This window comes from Myotis davidii, unplaced genomic scaffold, assembly GCF_000327345.1.
Source record: "Myotis davidii unplaced genomic scaffold, ASM32734v1 scaffold461, whole genome shotgun sequence".
Lineage (NCBI taxonomy): Eukaryota > Metazoa > Chordata > Mammalia > Chiroptera > Vespertilionidae > Myotis > Myotis davidii.
In genome coordinates this window covers 1,437,356-1,459,503 of record NW_006295825.1, presented here as the reverse complement: position 1 = coordinate 1,459,503, position 22,148 = coordinate 1,437,356, and the positions used below count along the sequence as shown (strand labels likewise).

General features: G+C 39.8%; 1 protein-coding gene across 1 annotated transcript in view; it reads right to left on the bottom strand.

Moving 5' to 3' along the window:
* VWA9 (von Willebrand factor A domain containing 9) overlaps nt 1–21,705 on the bottom strand; it is a 31,272-nt gene extending 9,567 nt beyond the window's left edge. The window contains exons 1-8 of the mRNA XM_015568462.1: nt 20,614–21,705; nt 17,891–18,174; nt 16,670–16,777; nt 13,076–13,231; nt 11,431–11,549; nt 10,887–11,029; nt 8,237–8,329; nt 4,715–4,870 (exon numbers count right to left, since the gene is read on the bottom strand). Coding sequence (XP_015423948.1) covers nt 4,715–4,870; nt 8,237–8,329; nt 10,887–11,029; nt 11,431–11,549; nt 13,076–13,231; nt 16,670–16,777; nt 17,891–18,112 — 997 coding nt within the window. The 5' untranslated portion in view covers nt 18,113–18,174; nt 20,614–21,705. The remainder of the gene's footprint in view (nt 1–4,714; nt 4,871–8,236; nt 8,330–10,886; nt 11,030–11,430; nt 11,550–13,075; nt 13,232–16,669; nt 16,778–17,890; nt 18,175–20,613) is intronic.
* Nucleotides 21,706–22,148: the final 443 nt, after the last annotated feature.

The following is a 22,148-nucleotide window of genomic DNA, read 5'->3' as shown; positions in this document are numbered from 1 at the left end:
TTGAACAGACTGTATAAAATAAGAATGAAGGAGGAAGTGAGGGTGTAAAAGATCAACCAAATGACTTGTATTCATGCATATTAGCATAATCAATGGACACAGAGACACGGGCGGTGGGGGCTTGCCCGGGGTGGGAATGGTTGGGGGGGAGGGGGTCAATTGGGGAAAAAGGAGACATGTGTAAAGCTTTAGACAATAAAAAAACAACAATACATATTTGTATGCATGATATTTGGACTTGTATATGGAATCAGTATTGTACCTAGTGATCACTGCTATTCTAACTGAAGTTAACCAGAAACCAAACAAAGGGAAAGCTTCAGGTATAACAAGGCAACACTTTCAATAAACCTTTTAAATTAAAAAAAAAAAAGCTCTTATTACTTTCATTGAAAAGAAGAAGAGACCCAGAGGGAGGAAAATAATAACTTGAATATAAGGCAGAGTAAATAGCAGTCCAATTTGAATGAAGAATGCATGTAACAAGCCAAGCACTGCTGGTTGGAAGCCAGATCAGGAAGAAATGTGAATGCTACTATCTTAGATTATGGACAGGCATCTGTAGTGAAAACTATCACAATAGTCTAGGCCAGGGGTGAGCAAACTTTTTCTGTAAAGGGCTTTGTGGGTGATATGGTCTCTGTTATAACTACTCTACTCTGCCACTGGAGCAGGAGAGCAGCCATAGACAATACGAAAGGAATGAGTGTGCCATTTGTAATAAAACTTTACTTATAAAACAGACAGTGGGCTAGTTTGACCTGCAGGCCATAGTTAACTGACCTCTGACCTAAGTGAAAGGTAAAGGAAGCCAGAACAAGGCAAGAGCAGTGAGAATGAAAGGCAGAATGAATGTAAGGATGCTAGAGAGACTGGATGAAGGTGAGGAATCATTACACACGCACACGCACTTCCTCTGCCCTTGTGTTCTCCTCCAACTGTTGGTGGCCAAACTTGTCTTCATTTCCTCATATCTAATTCATTCCTCAACCTATGTCCTGGCTAACTATCTACTGAAGCTACTTTTATGAAGCCACCAATCATTTCCTGTCAAGATCAAATGATTCCTGATTTATAGTGTCCTCTTCTTTCCTCATGGTTTCTGGTCCTTCCTAAAACTCTTCAATCTTTAAAACACTCATTCCACAGTTTGTTTCAGATTTAGTTCTCAGGCTAGTCACTCTGCTGGCCTTCCTTCAAACGAGATAAAATCCTCTCATGATTTGGAAACTGCTTTTCAAATCATGATCTCATCGTCAGCGGGGGTTTTTCTGTAGAAGTCCTTTTGCCCTGGGCTGTAGAGCTACTGTATGGCCTTCTAAAGGATGCACCAAGGTTTCATTGCTTCACAACCAGTTCTGTATTGTTTGGTTTTAGAAATCCCCATTTCAGAATAGGTAGTATCAGTCTGCATGGTGCAGGACGTGGGCTTCAATTTCTCATAGAAGACTTTTAAATTTCTTTATATCCAGAAAAGTGGGTAGACAAAAAATGTGCAGAATTTTTCTTGCCATCCTCTCACTGAGAGGGTAGACCTTCCACATTCTTAGCTTTACTCACAGAGCTCAATTCTTTGTCTTGTTTGGAACCAAAGTCATGTCTCCTGTCCCAGCGTGAGCTTTAAAACCCCAGCCCCTGGATCCTAGATCATAAGTAGCCGAACTTAAATTGCCTGTTGCCTGTTCTTGAGTTAAGAATGGTTTTTATGTTTTTAAATGCTGGGCAAAGAAATCAAGAGAATAATATTTCATGAAATATACATGAAAATTATATAAAATTCAAATTCTGGTGTCCATAAGGAACATTTTTTGGAATAGTTACTATCATTTATGCACATACTGTGCTACAATGGCAGAGCTCAGTAGTTATGACAGAGGCCATACGGTCTGCAAAGCCTAAAATATTTACTATCTTGTTCTTTTTCTGAAAAAGCTTGCTGAACCTTGGCCTACCATCTGGGCCTATATTTAGTACAAATCTTCTCTAGGCTTCAATGGCAAAAGGCATCCTTAGAGCTCAGTTGACAAGCATGCACAAGTGTACGAGACACTGTACTTCCTTCTTTTTCTTTTTTTTTAAAATATATTTTTATTGATTTTTTTACAGAGAGGAAGGGAGAGAGATAGTCAGAAACATTGATGAGAGAGAAACATCGACCAGCTGCCTCCTGCACACCTCCCACTGGGGATGTGCCCGCAACCAAGGTACATGCCCTTGACCAGAATCGAACCTGGGACCTTTCAGTCTGCAGGCTGACGCGCTATCCACTGAGCCAAACCGGTCTTGGCATGTACTTCCTTCTTGAGTCTCTCTATTCTCTTGGCTTCTGCGACATCACTTCTACTTTCCCTTTCATCTGCCTGTTCCCTCTCATTTTCCTTTATTAGCACCCTTTCCACTGTCCCCAATAGCTGTCCCTTTCTAAGGGTTTGGTCCTTGACTCTTTTTTCCCTTATTCTGTATACTTTGCGCTAAGGCTAGAGCTTCTTAGAGTGTAGATCACCTGGATTGTAATCATGTGGGTAATATTAAAACTGCAAGTTCTTGGGCCTGAATCCAGACCTACTGAATCAGAATCTCTGTATGTGGGGGCCCAGGAAACAGAATTTTTATACAAGTTCTCCAGGTTTATTTTTCCACACGAAAACTTTGGCCCTAAGTAATCTCCTTCATTCTCACCATTTTAATAATCAGTGATGTGTTTACAATGAAAAGTTGTATTTCCAACTCTGCCCTCTCTCCTGAACTCTAGGTTCTATAGGAATTGTCTCTAGGCACCTCCATCGGAATCTCATAGGCATAAATCCTACATGCACAAAAGAAATTCTTCCCAAATCTACTCTTCCTCCTCTGTTCTCTGTTTTTTTTTTTTTTAAATATATTTTATTGATCTCTTACAGAGAGGAAAGGAGAGGGATAGAGAGTTAGAAATATCGATGAGAGAGAAACATCGATCAGCCGCCTCCTGCACACTCCCTACTGGGGATGTGCCTGCAACCAAGGTACATGCCCTTGACCAGAAACGAACCTGGGATCCTTCAGTCCGCAGGCCAACGCTCTATCCACTGAGCCAAACCGGTCAGGGCTGTTCTGTTTTAATTAATAGTACCACCTTTCACCCTGCAGCCCAGGTCAGAAATCTGGGATCATTCTTAATTCTTCTCTTTCCTTTATTCTTCTTCGTAAATACTAGTATGACTTGCCTGGATCCCATCCATTGCCCCCAGCCACTACCCCTTGTTCCGGCTCTCACCTTCACATCTCCAGGACTATGATAGTTGACTTCTTACTACAGATGTCCTCACCTTTTCAAATCCACATTTCACAGTTATCTTTCTAAATGCACATTTACTATTACTCACTTGGCTTTCGGTCATGTTGTGCAATACCAGGGGGCACTACTACCTAGACTACAAAGTTTTCTAACTGGTACCTCACTGTTCTCATTATAGACAGAAGGATCTGATATATTACTCCCCTTTGGTGGCTTTCCAATATCAGCAGAATAAAGTTTCAGCTCTTTACATTTCAGATGAGGCCTGCCCTGCTCCAGCCACTGCCAACCTCTAACCTACCCTCTGGCCTTCCAACCCCTCCCCCACGGTTTGTGCTCCTTTCTTTTCTATAAGGATTCCATTTGTCCAGGATGCCCTTTCTTCCTTCACTGGCTCACCAAATTCCTCTGTCTATTCTTTTCCCCCCAAAAGTTGGCCAGGGTCCTGTGAGGAGATTTTCCTGAGTCCTCTAGGCAGAGGTGATCCTCCTCTCCTGCAGGCCAACTCTGACCTTGTGTCAGCCTGTGTTTATTATTCACCTTTCCACTAGACTTGGAGTAACTCTTGCTAACTCTTTTATCCCCTAGACCTGGCACAAAATAGGTTGCTTGGTAGATGTCCCTGAAAGTGACATGGGCCCAAAGGAATTAAGGATGACTCTACAGTTGGAACCTGAGTACCTAGGAGTACAAAGGTAAAAGGCCTCCATCAGAAGGAGTAGGAAAATCAGAAGAAGAAACAGTTTAAGAGGGAAGGGGCGAGACAACGGTTTCTATAACAAACATACTGAGCTTAGGACTGTGGCAGAATATCCAGGTGGAGAAGTCCAAGGGGAAGTGGAAATACAATATGCAAATTCCAGGGAAAGATCAAGCAGGACTAGAGTTATACTAGTAGATTTGGGGGACTCTGAAGCTATAATGGCTGATTTAATAACCAGGAGAGTATATTAATGCAAGAGAAAAAGGCAAAGAACATCAAGAGGCAAGAAGAAGAAAAGATGCCAGAAAAAGAAAAGTTGCTGAAGAAAAAGGTTAAGTACCAGGAAAATGCAATGTTAGAAAAGCCAAGGAAAACAGTTCCAAGAAAGAAGGGGATTACATTATCTCAGAATGACTGGGGATTATCTGGGTTGAAAATTACACTAAGGAAATTTTACATTAAAGAAAAATAAGTTTATGGAGAGTAGCTTTTTTACACTAAGCAGTTAGAGCGCTTATATGTAATTAAAGCAACCTAAATGATGGTTTCCCGAGTTACAAAGTTAACAAGTTCAAACATCACACTCTCTTGGGGTTCTCCATTTACATGTCCAGCATCAGAGACCACGGCACACCCATAGGGAGATCACGCAGCTCTCTGACTACAGAGTCAGGGCCATTCAGAACAGCGGAGAGGAAAACAAAGTCAAGATCAATAAAATCTGATCTGCATTATACCTGAAATAGGACCCAACTGTCCCATTTTCCCTAGCCATGGGAGAGGTTCTGGGCCAGGCTCAAAGAGGGACATCATGAGGTTTGATTTCTTCTTGCTGTCAGCTTGGGAGTAGAGCATTCCATGCCATTCAGGACTAGATGGAGAGAAGATGGAAAATCAGAATATCAAGCCTGTGACTGTCAAGTTAAGTAAGTCTAACCTGTGTTTTTCTCTTGAGTAGCATAAGCTTCAGCTTTGAAATCAGGTATATTACTTTTACTAAAGCCAAATCCTAAACCTGAAAATGCATACTGCCGCCCCCTAATATCACCATTCCTCTGGGACATGTATTTTTATTCAATTATGTAGACACGGAACGCAAAAACAACTGTTTATTTATTTATTTTAAGCCTCACCCACGGATATTTTTCCACTGATTTTTAGAGAGAGTGGAAGAGAGGGAAAGACCGAGAAATATCAATGTGAGAGAAATATATTGATTGGTTGCCTCCTGCATGTGCCCTGACCAGGGCCCCAGCCAGGGAGGAGCTTGCAACTGAGGTATGAGCCCTTGATTGGAATTGAACCTGGGACCCTTCAGTCTGCAGGCCGACACTCTATCCACTGAGCCAAAACAGCTAGGGCAAAAGCAGTCTTAAAAGAGAAAAAAATTACAAGGGCAGGAGGCAGCTGCTGGGGTGGTGGGGCGTAAGGGCTGCGATCTATTGGTTTTTTCAGTTGCCTCCATGAGTCATTCACAGCAGCACCAACACAGAGAAGACCTTGTAACAAAAGGCACAAAGCCATCACCCAGCTCTGCTCCCAATTCGCAAAGGGCCCCAGGTGCATTTTCAGAGCCAGTGCAAATAAGTTTGGGTACCAAGAAATACAGCAAACCAATACCTAAAAAGAGCTGCATTCTTCTTTTTGTACTAACTAATTTTATCTCAAGCAGAAATGGAGCCATTCTTCCTCTGATCTCGTATCAGTCTATCCCAGGCAATGGCCAGAAAAAGCTCAGTCACCTCTTCTTTTCTAACAACAGGTATTATAGAAAGGGAAGCAGGTAGCTTAGCAAATTCAAGCCTGCAGTGATTGGAGAAGCTAGAAGGGCTTTCCTCTTAGGGAAGAAATACAGCAGAGTGGTTACAAGCATGGCCTCTGGAGTAAAAATGCATAGGTAAGAATCCTGGCTCTTCCATTTACTAGCCATGTGACCTTGAGCAAGTTCCTTGACCTCTTACGCCTCAGTTTCTCATCTACAGAATGGGAATAATATCAATACCTCCTATGTAGTGTTTGTGAGAGATTAAATATGTTAATGAATGTAAGGAGCCTACAGGAGTGCTTGGCATATGGTAAATGTTCAATCAATTTTATCAGCATCTTTTTTCATTTAATTCTACCTCCTCATTTTGTAGCTGAGGAGTCTGTGAACACTGCATAAGACCTTAATAGCAAGTTGGTAGCATTGCTATAACTGAATCTAGGTTCCTAGATAAAATAGAAGAAAACTTCTATAATCTAAAAGCAATATAATTAAAAGGCTTTTTTACTTAATCTAGGGTTGGGGTGGGAAATGTCTGGCCCGAGGGCTGTGTAAGGCCCTCAAAATCATTTGGTCTGGTCCCGCCAAGGCATAAGGAGTGAGTTAATTAAATGTTTGACCAAATATAGCAGGCTAATTTTTAAGTTGATAATTTTGTATGGCCCTCGAATGATGTTATAAATATCCAAATGGCTGTTGGCAGAAAAAAAGGTTCCCCACCCCTGCTCTAGGGGATAATTTAAAGAGCAATTTAAAAGGCGATGGTAGGTGGGAAGGGTATGGCAGGGAGAGGAAAAAGGAGACAAGGACCTTTCTATTTCTTTCAGAAAAGTCTGTGGCTGTTTCTAGCCTTGGAAGGAAAGTAAATGGATTTATAAAAGGAAAACTCATATTCTGGTGTTCCTATATCCATATAAAAATCAGTTTCCACATGTTTATGAATTCCATTTTTATGAAACATCCAGAAGAGGCAACTCTACAGCGACAGAGAGGACATTAGTGGTTACCTGAAGAAGATGAAGGGCTTAGGGGTTTTAAAATTCTGATTCTAAAACGAACTGTGGTGATGGTTGCACAATTCTGTAACTATACTAAAATGTACTGATTCGTATACTTTAAATGGGTGAAATGTCTGGTATATGAATTACATTTTAGTGAAGCTGATACACGCAAAAATTAGTTTTCCACAGCTTTTACTAGGACACTCAGCTAGGTGCTCTCTGAGGGTTTCAAGTACCTTCTAAACAAAACCACATATTCAGAGACAGCAAGAGTATTCTCAACTGACAGCCTTCAGGAGCACACGGATGCGAGCCTCCCCTGACCCAAGACGAAGAGTGTTACTCCATAAACTTTTTGATCTGACTCTCCAACACCAGGTTCTCTCATGCACTCTGCTGACAAATGGATCTTCCTACAATTAACTTCTCTTTGGAACTATCTGCCCATGCAATCTTATGCAAAGACTTTTTAAGAATTTGTATAAGAATTTGCCGTTTATTTTGACATTCAAAAGCCCTTAAGACATGGCCCCATTCTGCCTTCCTACACTTTTCTTTCCACTGTTCCCCTACATAAACTCTTCATTTTGCCCACTTTCTTGGCAATATATATATGGGCATGCAGAATCCCTGCCTCCTTTCCTGCCATCTCTAGCCCTTGAAGTAAGGAAAACTTGGATATCAATATTAATATCAAGAACAATAAAGTAAATTATGAACAATAATCACTATAAGCCATCTTTGGGCACATTTCAAGATTCCGTCTGTGCATGTGTGATTGAGGGTTATGGAATAGCCAATTTTACAACTGAGACAACCACCATCAACTGAATGTGATCATAACTCAGTAAGTAGAAACCTGACTGACTACATATGCTTCTTGGAGAGAGCTGGTGAACATAAAGTGGATGGTCAGCCTAGAACAGAGAAAAGAGAAGTTTCAAGTGCTAGAGACTAACATTCTCCATAGAGATGTTTAATTTGGGGGACATGACTATAGTCCCTGGAGAGCTTTATTCTGTAGTAATGAAGCCTCCCAAGGGGCTGGATTCTTCCATTTTATTGCACAGTATTTACTGAGTATCACTGGTAGAGAAGAGGTGTAGTTTCTCCCCTTATGGAGCTGTATTTCACTCCATATTTATCAGGCAACCTCTAAGAATCACTTTGGCTTCCTCGCCATCCTTCTACCAGGAAAGGCAGAGCCTTGGATTAGGGACAAAGCATTGTCATCTTTAAAGAGGACCTCCACTGTAAATTAATAAAGCAATACACAATAAATATGTGTCAATATGCTTTCCACAGTGTAAGACTCCAGAACTAGTTTTCTAGTAGAAGAGGCAATAGTCCATTTTTAAAAAATTCAATCCAAACCAATCACTATTCCTTTCCCAAAAACTCTGCAAAATGGGCTATTCTATTATCTGACACTTAAGAATAACTTTAGACAATAAGATACTTCACATGTATCACTGAATAGGAAGAGAACTCACCTTTGTTAAGTGCTATCGGTAGGACCAAATGTCTGGACAGAACTGGAGGACTGGAAATATCAGCTATATCAATAAACCCCACTATTTCCAAATCTGAAAAGGATAAATCAACATAGAATTAATTAGTTCTATAGGAAAATACATTATTTTCTATGTACTAGATTTCATAAACACAATGTTTAATTTAGATATGGAATTCAAATATGATGGGTAGGAAGGTTAGAAGTCTTCCAGATAACTAATACATTTTCATTTAAGTAGCTCAGAAAATAAGAATAATTATCCTTTTTTATTGAATTTAAGTTATATGACAAATCAGCTAAACTTTATTTTTATGAGGGTAGATCCCCAGCCAAAGCAAAAGGTGAAGGCCAAATCCCTCTATATCATCAGGGATTTTTCAAGCCCACCAGGCTTCATAGTCAAACACTTCCACAACTCCAACCAAGCAACCTTGGAGGGTAAAGCTATTCTGAGAAAAAAATACATTCCCTGCAAAATCAAGCTAGCAGTCTAAATATGACAATGGTTTCTTTGTTTTAGAGAGGCCTATTAAAGACCAAAAGTATTTGTTGGAAACATAAAAGTTGTAACCCAAAATACTTCTTAAAAGTTTTTAGGTCCTCCCACCCCCACCCCCATCATATAAATAGTATAAAAGCCTGGAAAACACTAAAAATTCTAAAGAAGGAAACTAACATTACTCATTATTTATCATCAAAGGAAACCTCTATTAATATTTTATTGGCCCTGTCCGGAGTTGCTCAGTGGTCAGACAGTCAGTCTGGGGACCAGGGTTTTGGGTTCCATTCCCAGCCAAGGGCACATACCTGAGTTGCAGGTTCATCTCTGGCCCCAGTCGGGGTATATGCAGGAGACAACTAATCAATGTGTCTCTCTCACATTGATGTTTCTCTCTCTCTCCTCTTACCTCCCTCCCGTCCACTCTCTCTAAAAGAATCAATGAGAATTAACAACAACAAACATATATATTTGTATGTGTGTACACACATACAGTGTATGTATGTGTGCATATACACGCACACACACACATATATATATTTTACTGAATTGCTTTTCAGTCTTGTAGCATATATACACACTCATATTTTCAAAACAATTAAAAAAAATCAGGCTTGTGGAGTGTACACTGTACTTGTAAGACTCAGGAAACTGCTTTTCTGGAGATTTGCCTTTATTACCTTCTTTAGCTGAATGACAAATGAATCAGCAAAAGCAGCTACATATTTTTCATTTGAGTAGAAAAGGGTTTAAGTATAAGTTATTACCAAGATCATGGACTAAAAGTTTATTTATATAGGAAAGAAAAACCTATTCAAAGTTACTCATCCAAAACAGATGGGAGGGGATCTAACTGAAGGTTTGACATAGCTTAATACACGGTTGTCTCGTCACAATGAGAGATGGATGCCCTACTTCTAGATAGCCAGGAGCTAAATGCACAAAAAATAAAAAGCCTGTGCTTAGTCCTTCACTCTATTACTCCTTAAAACTGTACAGCCAAGCCCTGGCTGGTTTGGCTCAGTGGATAGAGTGTTGGCCTATGGACCAACGGGTCCCAGGTTTGATTCTGATCAAGAGCACATATCTTGGTTGCAGGTTCCTCCCCGGCTCAGGCCTTGGTCAGGGTGTGCAGGCCCTGTGTGCAGGAAACAACCAATTGATGTATTGTCAACATCTACTAAGCATCTGACACTATGCTAGGCACTGAGGGTGCAATGGTGACTGACACAGGGATGGTTTAATGTGTACCCACAGCTCAAGGAGTTCACCCTCCAACAGGAGACAACTCTCCTCTCTACTGTTCCTTGTTACTTTTGACTCTTCGCTTTGCCAATCTTAGCTAAGCCCAGCACTGGCCACATGAACCAGGTAAAAGCAGTGCCACTTCACTTTCTTTCAGTCATAATATAAGCAGCGGGGCTAGAGAGGTACAGAGCTGAGATTTTAGAGACCATCACCTACAGATTCCACTCACTTAGCCAGTAAGAACTAGAGGAAGTGTCTTGTTCAGGGCCACGCAGGAAGAGTCACTCAGCCAAGTTTAGAAGCCAGCCCTTCATATCTGACCCCAATTATGATGCTAAGTAATGTTAGTATCTATTACGAATTACCTCAAGGATTTCAATGCTCATGAATCTGGCCATGATTTCCAACTCTAGAATTTGGGGTTATTATCTAGGATTGGAGATTAATTCATGACCTCACCATCACCACAAAGGACTACTAATCTGCTACCCCTTAGGCCAGGGGTGGGCAAACTTTTTGACTCGAGGGCCACAATGGGTTCTTAAACTGGACCGGAGGGCCGGAACAAAAGCATGGATGGAGTGTTTGTGTGAACTAATATAAATTCAAAGTAAACATCATTACATAAAAGGGTACAGTCTTTTTTTTTTTTTTTAGTTTTATTCATTTCAAACTGGCCGGCCCACGGGCCGTAGTTTGCCCACGGCTGCCTTAGGCAATGCATCCTCCCATCCAAAGTGTATAACCGATGATGACAGCATCCTCGCATCAGAATTTACATTTCTTTTTAACAGTCTTGGATAGAGAGGAGTAAAAGTCAAAAGTTAGGAAAAAGTTAGGATAATAGAAGAACTAAGAAGGAAGTTTTAAAAAAAGTTACCTGTGTTAATGACTTTAGGGATAGGATCGATTTCCTCATCTACAACAAAAGGTTCTGGCCTGGGGAAGACTTGCACATCTGCAGTTAGGTGGCCACACTTGAGAACAGCATGGAAAGGCGTGTATGCCAGATCTATCAGTTTTCTAGAATATGATGATTGATTATTATAGGAAGAGTAAGATGATACATACAATATTTTTCAAGTAATTTTTTCAAGATGCTAAGTTGTTTTCCCTTTGAGTTGACTCCAAAATGAGGTGACCATTTTGAAACAGAACAAAATCTGACATTTTTGGTGAAGCAATTTCAATTCTGAAAAGTCCTAAAGCAAGTTACTCTTTGAAATTGCCGAGTCACTGTAAGGACGTCAATATAGATTTAGTCATGTTTAATTCAAAAGGGAATGAACTTCTAAAAATCATTTCTACCAAGCATTTTATCTGAAAAATGTGAAACTTGGGGGAAATGAAATGACACAATTAGAAATAGTAAAATACATAATGGACTGTAAGAAGGCAAAAAAAAGCTCTAAGTACATACTCACCCAAACATAGACTGAACATTTTTCAAGCATAGGGGGCCATCAATAGTAAAAATCTGCCCTTCACCATTGTTTAAATCTATGAGACGTTCCAGGCAATCCAAGGAGTCAGTGCTCTGAAGCTACAAAGCAAAAACAGTTGAGTTGTTTAAAGTAGCACAAAATGCCAGATTATTAACAGCACACAAGGTCATGCCCATCACAATAACACAGGCAATAAATATAATGGAGATGATTTTGAGGCAGAAGAGTAAGATGCTAGAGAAATTCCTTGGCAAGTAGAATATGGAAAACTGAGACAATATAATTAAGCAAGGCCAAACAGTCTGAGCAAGCTAATGAATCATAAGGTTTTATCTTCCCTAACCAAGGACACTAAGGAGCAAATGGTTTACATAATTCAGACTGTCCTGGGACAGAATGGCCTTGGTCAGGTCCCTCTTCAATGACGTTCTTGATGACATTTTTTAAAAATGAAACTAACCAGAAAATAACCCGACTTCTTTATGCTCACTTTGATGAATCAACTTATTGAAGGACACACCTGAAAAGCTAATGAATATTCTGCTAAGACCTTCCCCTGAGATCTTCCCTAGCATTCCAGCAGGCTAGAGAGAATAAAAGCCTCAACGCAAAGGAAGAAGAGTGTGCTCTCACAAGAGCATGCTGTGGCCTTGTATCTTTGCTGTTTTTCTCCTAAACTCTAAGGGACCCCATGAGACTTGCAACCAGGAGAGCATTGGGCAGTGGCAACTAGACCCAGGCTAACCCCCTGAACCTGTCTCCAAGGACCACTTTTCTCTGAATTTTCTTCTCCTATTGCTTTTCCTACCTTAAGTCCTCCCTTTGTTTCATGTCTTCAGCTTTAATAAACATACTCTCAAAAACACCTGGACTCGCATTGTGAAATCTTTCCTATTCAAAGTCAAGAACCTGTACTTTACCAGTAGGCCCTAGGCCAGACTTGTCTGGTAACAATTTAACAATGTGAGCAGGAAAACAACTATAACAATTTTGATTCAAAGTTACCAAAGAAGAAATGTCATATAAAATGATACCAGTAGAGCTATTTAATTCAGATGTAGTTTTGCAAAGATTCTCAGAGATGACCACGGTTGGTATTGACATACTATCTTTCCTCCAAAGTATTTCTAACATCTTTGGTAAGTACCATTATCATCTACATTTTATAGATAAAAAAACTGAGATGAAAATAGCTTTTCTGATGAAAATAGTATAACCAGGAAATAGAGTTTAATAAAACATACATCAGAGTAATGTTACTTTACCAAAAAAATCAAAGCACACTTCCATCAATATTTCTGGCGGAATGGACTTAAGAATTCCTAAACGATGGAAATATCCAACATTTAAAAGAACATTTCAGCATCTGAAGAGTCTTGATGGACAATAGGATGGTTAACAACTCTAGCTATATTTCCTAAAATGGAGCAGTGCTTTTAACTTTCAAAGAGCATTTGAGCTCTAGGGTCTTTTCAAAGATAACTGATCAGCCTCAGCTGAAACCAATGGAGTTCAATGTTATAGTATCTGCAATATAATACTAAGGGGATATACATACTAAAAAATAAACCGAGTCCTAAAATATATCTAATCAAACTGGAAAAAACTTAGTAAAACGCATTACCTCCTCCAAATTTGCCATACACATGATGTATAACTTAGATGGGAAGGGAAAAGGTAGTGGGAACCTGTTGCTCTCACTTCGTTGATTGTGAGTAGCTAGGGAATGCCGCAGTGACCCTCTGCCAATGCCAAGACAGCCATCTGTCACCAGAACAACCTGTTTGCAAAAAGTGAGAGAAGGTTTATATATAAAACATACTCATTTAAAGCAACCTCATTTAGCAATTTCATTTCTCCAATTGCATATATACTGAAAAATCCACCTCTGCAAAGATAGAAGCAACTATGTAAATAAATCTCAAAAATATTCTGTCAAATGAAAGATGACAGATACATTGTATAATTCTATTTATATAAGGTCTAGAACAGGTAAAACAAAGCTAAGAAAAACCAAACAGGGGTTGTGGGCATGGGAGGATACTGACTAGAAAGAGGCATAAGAAAACTTTGGGGGGAAATGGAAGTGTTCTATGTTTTTTACTGGAGCAGTGGTTACATAGGTATATGCATGTGTCAACACTTAGTGAACTGTGTACTTAAGATCTATGCAATATACTGTATTTTATCTAATTAAACCTTTAAAAAAGCACCTACCTGTGAAAACTTTAAAAAGGACAAAAACATTCATAACTAGCGCTTAGTCAATTGTACTAAAATTAGAATCCTATCTCTTAGATAAGGAGGTGGCACCTAAGGCATCAATGTGAAAAAATGGCATGAGGGCCTATTTTATGTTTCCCTAGAGATTAGTAGCACAGAACTCTGAACCTTGACACTTTATTTTTATTTTTTTTTTAAATATATTTTATTGATTTTTCACAGAGAGGAAGGGAGAGAGATAGAGAGTCAGAAACATCGATGAGAGAGAGACATCGATCAGCTGCCTCCTGCACATCTCCCACCGGGGATGTGCCCGCAACCCAGGCACATGCCCTTGACCGGAATCGAACCTGGGACCCTCCAGTCCGCAGGCCGACGCTCCATCCACTGAGCCAAACCGGTTTCGGCGACACTTTATTTCTAAAGATGACAAACTCTACCCTTGGTTAACTAGAATAACAACTGCATTAAAAATATATTTATTAAAACCACTTAAACATATTTTTATTGATTTCAGAGAGGAAGGAAGAGGGAGAGAGAGATAGAAACATCAATGATGAGAAAAAACCATTGATTGGCTGCCTCTTGCAGGACCCCTACTGGAGATGAAGCCCATAACCTGGGCATGTGCCCTGACTGGGAATTGAAACATGACCTCCTGATTCATAGGTCAACACTCAACCACTGAACCACACTGGCTAGGCTATTAAAAACCATTTAACCACATGTGTACAAGACCTTTAAAATACATTCTTAGTCAACCTGTAATTTGAAACCCTTCAAAATATCCTAATGAGAGACTATAATTACAAATCATTTTTCTTTTCTTCATTGTTTTAAAGCAATTCTGTGGGGGGCAGACTTTTCCAAGCATTTCAGATAAGAATTATCTTAGCTCTCCAGTAACTTGATAATACAGGCCAATAAGGAAGTATTAGGTAGTTGCACCATGTGAAGTAACAAGATCGGCACCTACTTCTAAAACCCAAGAATGCTTACTTCATAGAGGTCCTCTGGAGCAATGTCATCTTTTGGGAAGATAGTCAATTGACTACAAAGTAATTTCCTCTTCTAGGTACCAATAATTGCTATTTAATGATATACTTCTGCCACTAGTTTCTTCAATACTGTATGATGAAATATTTCATGGAATGTCAAAATGAGACAGATTTTACTCAAATAATAAAGACACAGTCCAGCTATCTCAAAGGTTGGTTAACAAATTTCCACATTAAAATAAATATTTGACAGTAATTGATTATAAAAATAATCACTAATAACTTCCACCTCTAGTCCAGTGTTTTGAATTGTTCACCCCAAAACTCATCAAATAAGTTAAAGTGGATTCAGGCCCAGACCTTGTCCTCAGGGTACAATACATCTCTAATTCAGATTCTTCCTTTTTGCAAAGGAAGAAAAAACAATAAAAGGCAGAAGTCTTTCTGGTGCACAAATTCTCTGAATTTCTTCTCTAAAACTACTGAAGACTATCATACGGAGGAGACCTGACTTTGTGTGGTAGGGCACGCAATATACAGATGAGGTATCATTGAATTGTACACTTGAAACCTATATAATTTTATTAACCAATGTCACCCCAATATACTTAATTAAAAAAATAAAACTACTGAAGAAACAGCAAATGAAATTGTGCTACTTGCTAGCTTCCAGTTCAGAAGATACTGACAATAAAACTTCATTTATTTAGTATATTGTCAGGAAATTGGATATTCTGTTTGCATGGATTTACCAAGTAAATAATGTTCATGAAGTAAGGTGACAAACATTCTTATTTCTGAAAATAAATTAATTAAAAGGCATTTACTAGCTTTTTTTTTTAGCAAGGGTCCACTAAAGTATTTGATTTAACCTTTTAGTAGTAGCTCAGGGTCTTCATTAACCCATTAGTTCATACTCTATAAAACAGGGTAGTTTTACAGCAAAAAAAAACCAAACAATTTTTAAAAAGTTGGGTATATTGATATATAATTTACACGCAATAAAATTCACCCTTTTTAGTATACAGTTCTGAAAAATGCTTTTAGTGATGTAACCACTTCTGCAATCAAGATGAAGACCAGTTCCATCATTTCCAGTATTTCTTTGTCCTTCATTTAGGAAGAGTAAGTCAACCCCTACCTTTCCCTTACCCACAGGCATAAATACCAGTGATGTCACTGACACTAATGAGGAAGACTGTGTTTGACCCTAAAATACAAATCATACACTATGGCCCATTGCCTGTTTTTGTAAATAAAGTTTTACTGGAACACAGCATGCCCGTTTATTTGCTCATTATCTATGGCTGCTTTCATGCTATGACAGCGAAGTTGAGGAGTTGCCACGGGCACCTGCAAAGCCTAACACAGGAAAAGTTTGCTGACTCTGTTGCAGACTACAGTATTATAATTTTCCTCTTAGCACCTTTCTTAAAATATGCTACCACTTCTTAAAGCACCTGTGTATAGCAAACTTCCAATTCTCTTTTTCAGCAATTATTCTGCTCTGATTTGATGCTAATATAGACCTACTATAGACTCTAAGTAAAGGGCAACCGATTTCCTGACATTCATACTCCTTACTTTTTAGATAACAGATAGTTAAGGTGGTTAAAAGTTGGCTGAGTAAATGCTACATTGAGATAACGAAGATAGACTACATTGTACTGATGTTTAAAATTCTATCACTCAAAAAATTAAAATTAACCCTTCTAGAGAGTGTTCTAAAATCCCACTGTGGGCCCTTTGTATTTTACACAAATAATACTAGTTTTCAAGAAGTCAATTTACTAGGAGGATGCTTTCTTTAAGGCACAATTGTGCTGCTTCCTGAGCATATTAATGTTGATTTAGTGCCTTCTTTAAAAAGATACCACAAGCATATAATATAGTTTGTAGAAATTACATTCCATGCTGTGTTAGAGCTTAAAGAAAATGAAAGCACCTCAGTGGTTAATGTTTTTAACTTAGAGCAATGAAAAAGAATTGATAATTACCTGGCAAGGAATTGCACCACCCCATTCTTGCTGAACAATGTTGCAAACACCAACTAATGCAGACTCCAAGCAGGTTTTATCATAATCATCCATATTACTTAGTGCTTCCTAATCGAATAAAAGATAAAACTGCTCATTTTAATTTGTTATCAGAATACAACATAAAAGCATGCATGTTACATAGGGGACATTGTTTCTAAGAGTCCCAAAGCACAGGTTCTTAAAAACAGTAAAACGGACTTCCTCAGCTATAAAGGATAATGAAAAGAGTTCCCTTCATTCTGTCCTCTTTATCAGGTGAGAGTGAACAGCTCACCAAGTTCATATCTTTCTAAGTGGACCTTGAAAGAAATAATTAAAATGAATCACTTTTAAAAACATCACAAAAATGCCAACATTTACTGAGAACTAACTATATCCTAAATACCATTCTAGGCACTTTACATGCATTAACTCATCACAACACCCTACCCATTTAAAAAAAAAAGAATAATTTATTTATTTTGAGAGAGGGAGAGGGAGAGAGAAACATCAATGTGAGAGAGCAACATATGTGATAGGCTGCCTCCTGCATGCTCCCCACCAGGGATTATGTCCATAGTCAGTCTGACTGCAGGACTCCAGGTCTTAACAATTACTCTGCACCACCTACCTTAAGAGTTCTCTAATTTTTAGAACTGCTGGAGATCCAAAATCCTTAGTTTACTCACTTATAAGAAATCCAGTGCAATTAAAAAAAAAACACGCTTTTGAGTCACTTAGAAAAAGTTAGACAAAAAATAATGATTTAACAAAATTTTATTACTTACACTTTAAAAATCAAACTACACTGACCCTGGATTTCTAAACTGCCTAGCAATTAGTAAACTATTCAATTTAATTTCACAAACACTTATTGGCTGATCACTATGGGTAAGGCACTGTGCTAGGCTGTTGGAAATACTAATGAACGTTAGGGAATGGGCCACTACATCCTGAGAGAATTCCAGGAAACGAAGAGAAGAAAATAAGACAACAACTCACAACTCTAACTCATAATCCTACCAAAGACATAAAACCTACCGGTTGTGAATCCTTGTTTTATAGCTATACTTAGATATGACACCCATAGATTTATCATTCAATAATTCCAAGTTCTAAATATTCAGTACAATATGATAACACTTTTTACTCCCTATCAATTTGGACCTTGTACATACAATAACTCATTCCTTTTTATACCTGTAGGGTGTTATAATCTCTTGTGAAGGGAACCATCAGCTCCCAGAGTGATGAGAAAACCACCAGGGCTGTAAACTCAAGCTTGTAATTCGTGGCCATGTGCTCAAACAGCATTGTCAAACCGTGGGCTGCTAGGTGCTTGCGCTGATATTCTTCAGACCCCTCAACAGACACAGGTCGGGTCATGGAAAGGGATACGTCCATTACCACCACTGTTGGCATGATGAAAATGAGCCCTATGTTCCCAATCAGAATGCAGACAGACGGCTATAAATAGAAAAATGCTGTAGAAAATAAATATGGTTAGGTTATATGTCATGGAGAGTACAAAGTCTTTCCCCCCGCAACCATAATTTTAAACAAACTTTCCAGAAATGAGTGGAAGCAAACTCCATGTAAGTGAGGTGAGGGCAAATCTAGAGAATGCAGTGGGAGGGAAGCAAGCAAGCAATCACCCACTAAATGGCTATAAATCAAGAATGGCCTTAAGTATTTCTATTAAAAAAACCCACACAAACATTAAATTCAGGTAGTCCTTGACTTTCACAGTTCCAAATTTTATACAACTTAATATAACACACATCCTACATCCTCTCTCCAACACAGAATTTACTAAAGAACATTTCTATTTGTCACATTGTGGCGCTTTTTGACAATCGGCCAGTCCTTTTGGGCACCATCACTATCTTAATTGATATAACAGTACAGTGCAAATGTTTATCTTGTTACTTGGTGTCCCCCCCCCCCCCCATCTAACCCTAACCCCCCCTTCTTTTTAATTAAAATGAATGCAAAATATAAAAATGAAAGGACCAGAAAAATCATAATCCAAAATAGACAAAGCTGGGAATCATTAAACATGACAAAAGCAAGACTATTAGCATCAGTAGTATTTGTTGAATGTAAACAGGCAACAAGGCTTTAACTGGGAAGGAAAAGAATGAAGTTAAAGAGTTTGTATGACACCTGGCATTATCTCATGAAACTGTGTATAAGAGTCAAACTGTACAAGAAATGGAGAAGACAAAAAGTTCTTTAAAATTATGGATTGAGAATTAGCACAAAGAAAACATTTCTCGTCTCAAAAATAAAGAAAAAAGTTCACAGATACATAGACCTGCTCTTGGGAACACAGCTTACTGCTACTCTATAATGCAAACTACAGTCTAATGACACAATAAAATATCATATAAATAAATGACACATGTAGATATCAGAAATATTTATATAAAGTGTTAGTGAGAAAAGCAGGTCACAGGATCGTATGCATATATACAATTAGGTAAGACTCTGAATGGACATAAACAGGTTAGGCATTTAATGTTCACTAATTTCTTTTTGAACTTACTTCAAAACACCTAACAGTGGCCAGACTGCTTGTTTTCGTACAATTTCCAACTGCAAATGTGTGATACTTTAAAAGTCCATGTGCAAATAGGCTGCAAGGGGTGGGGAGGCATGGGCTCAGAATATATTGGTTCATGGAAACAATGTTATAAATGAGGGCCAGGGACTGAGTCAGGTAGGAAAAACCTCTTTAGCACATAATGAATGGCCTGAGATACATTTCAAATACAATAATGCATCATGTATCCAATATCAATAAAGACTAAACTAGAGATATAAAATACATTTCCAGACTTTAGAATTCTAAAATATTTAACCACTTTGATAGAAAAAATTAAATTGTGTATTGCTCTTAAACACTGTGTGCTAAACGTATAATTCACGTCTTACGATGACTTGACCTCGCCACTGTAAACACCAACAATTGCCCAACCAATTTGCTACCCTGATGTTTTACTTATAATAGATTCCCCCAAGTGTGTGATGAGGAGCACTGTTCTGGAAGGGTCTTCCAAGAAAAATGAGTTCAGGCCTTATTACAGAAGCCGAGTACTATAGCAATGAATCCAACATAATTTGCTAACCCTGTGTTTCCCATTTAACCCTCTTTATGTAATTACTGTGAAGGTCCGATAGAATAGTATAGTGGTTCCCAACCTTTTTCTTGGCCATGCCCCACCTACGCATCTCTAAAATCCTGATGCGCCCCCTGTGACACATAATTCTTATTCAAAAAGTGAACTCCTATTCACGTGGAGGAAGCCTAAAAGCCCATTAACTCGGTCTAAACAAGCTTCTAAAGAACATGGCATCCATGAAAAAGAAAAAGAAAGGAATGAAGAGCAGTTTAAGTACTGAGGAAGAAATCACTAAGAAACTGTTGAAAAATAATAATAATATGAAGTGATATGAAAAAATAGCAAAAGCTGTGACTGGTTTGGCTCAGGGGATAGAGCGTCGGCCTGCGGACTCAAGGGTCCCAGGTTCGATTCCAGTCAAGGGCATGTACCCTGGTTGCGGGCACATCCCCATTGGGGGGTGTGCAGGAGGCAGCTGATTGATGTTTCTCTCTCATCAATGTTTCTAACTCTCTACCCCTCTCCCTTCCTCTCTGTAAAAAATCAATAAAATATATTTTTAAAAAAAGAAAAAATAGCAAATAAACTTCCAAAACATATAATAGAGAACTGAAATGCATAAATATGTGCTATATATATATACACACACACACACACACACTGTATATGAGGCCCCTAGAACTGTAAGAAACGCAAAAAATTCATGGTTAATAACTTATTCTCGAATTGCCTCCCTTAAAAGTCAAACTGCCCCCCATGGGGCACGTGCCCGTTGGGAACCACCCGTATAGAACATACATGGAAACACTGGCCTTGTGTCCAAGAAATGCAGGCTGTTGTGCTGTTTTGGTGCCTTCTCTTTAGAATCAGCTTGCATTTCACTTTTTTCTCAGGAATCCTCCGTCATCACCCTCCCTCTAATTTGCTGCTTCTTGGCCACAACGCTGGAGAGAGAGCCAGATAACCAAGTTTGTTAAAACTGTGTCCAAAGTCGAAGTGACCAATTCTGAGAGCTCGAGGTAGTGTCAAACACATTCAGCTTAGGTGTGTCAAACTGGTACTATTCCATCTACTCAGTCTCTTTAAATTTCCTTTCTGGGTCTCAGCTGTGTGGTTCAAGTGAGGCCCTGCACAATGTTGGTTCAACCACATTACATCAGAGAATACACCCCGTAAGGGTGGGGACCGAGTCAGACTTTGCCAACAGATGTCTCCTCCGCGTCTATCACAGTCAGTGGCACACAGTAAGCACTTGGCGAATGTTGGATGACTAATGAACTGCCCCTAATTGCCATCTATAACATTAATTCTTTGGCCAACCACCTGAGAATTCCGAGGCCAGAAACACACGTTTTCCTCCTCCTCATTCAAGCAGAGTCACCAGCGACCCCTACGTCTCTGCCCACTTGCAGTCTATGCAGATGGATGGTGGCCCCCCTCATGCACAGAGGCCTTCCTGTGACTGAAAGTTGGGGGTCACAGGGAGTACTACCCTTGCCTCTTGGGAGACCGGGAGGCAGGGCAGAGTTGGATCAGGTGTAAGAAAGCACTGCCGGCCCATGGACTCTGCTCAGCGCGGGAGCGGGTGGCCGTCACAGGCAGCCTTGCCTTCTCTGCACACACCTCCGGCGATGCCCTTCTCCTGGCCGATGCATGCGTGTCCGCCAGCAAACACGCCTCCTTAACAATGGCACAGTCGGCGGAGGCCCATTTAGTAAGTCAGGTTGCAGCATGGAAGTAAAAGAACTGAGTGTGTGGAAGGATGGTTCACTCAAGCAGTGTAGGCCTGGTCAGAGAAAACCTGCCCACCACCGTCCGGCAATGCTGGGAGAGCCTGATGGAGTCTCAGGTGGGCGAGTCTCACCTGCAGGTCTCCCACCCACCCCACACCTGCCCCAAAGTAGTGTGTCCACACAGCGCGCAGGACAAGAACAGTCTACTGATAACAGGCCCTCGCGCCAATTTGGCCTCGATGCCAGGCCTCCATCAGTACACATTTATAATTCTCCCCTAAAGGTGACAACCAGCTTATTTATAAAGAATTGATTCTCAGCAGTTTAGCTCTCAAAGCGTGAGAGAGAGAGAGAGAGAGAGAGAGAAAGAGAGAGAGAGAGAGAGGTCTGGAAGTCTCTTAGGGGGTCAGGGGGCACCGAGGCCTGAGCCGAGGTCCGAAATCCTGGTGTTTGCGCGGAGTAGGCGACCCCGAGCTTCAGAGAGGGGGAGGCCGGGGGCAGGGCCCGGAACCGGCGCCGCAGAGACCGCGCGGAGCGACAGCCGGAACAGCGGGAAAGGCGGGCCCTGCCCCCGCATTGCTCCCCACCCTTGACCCCTGC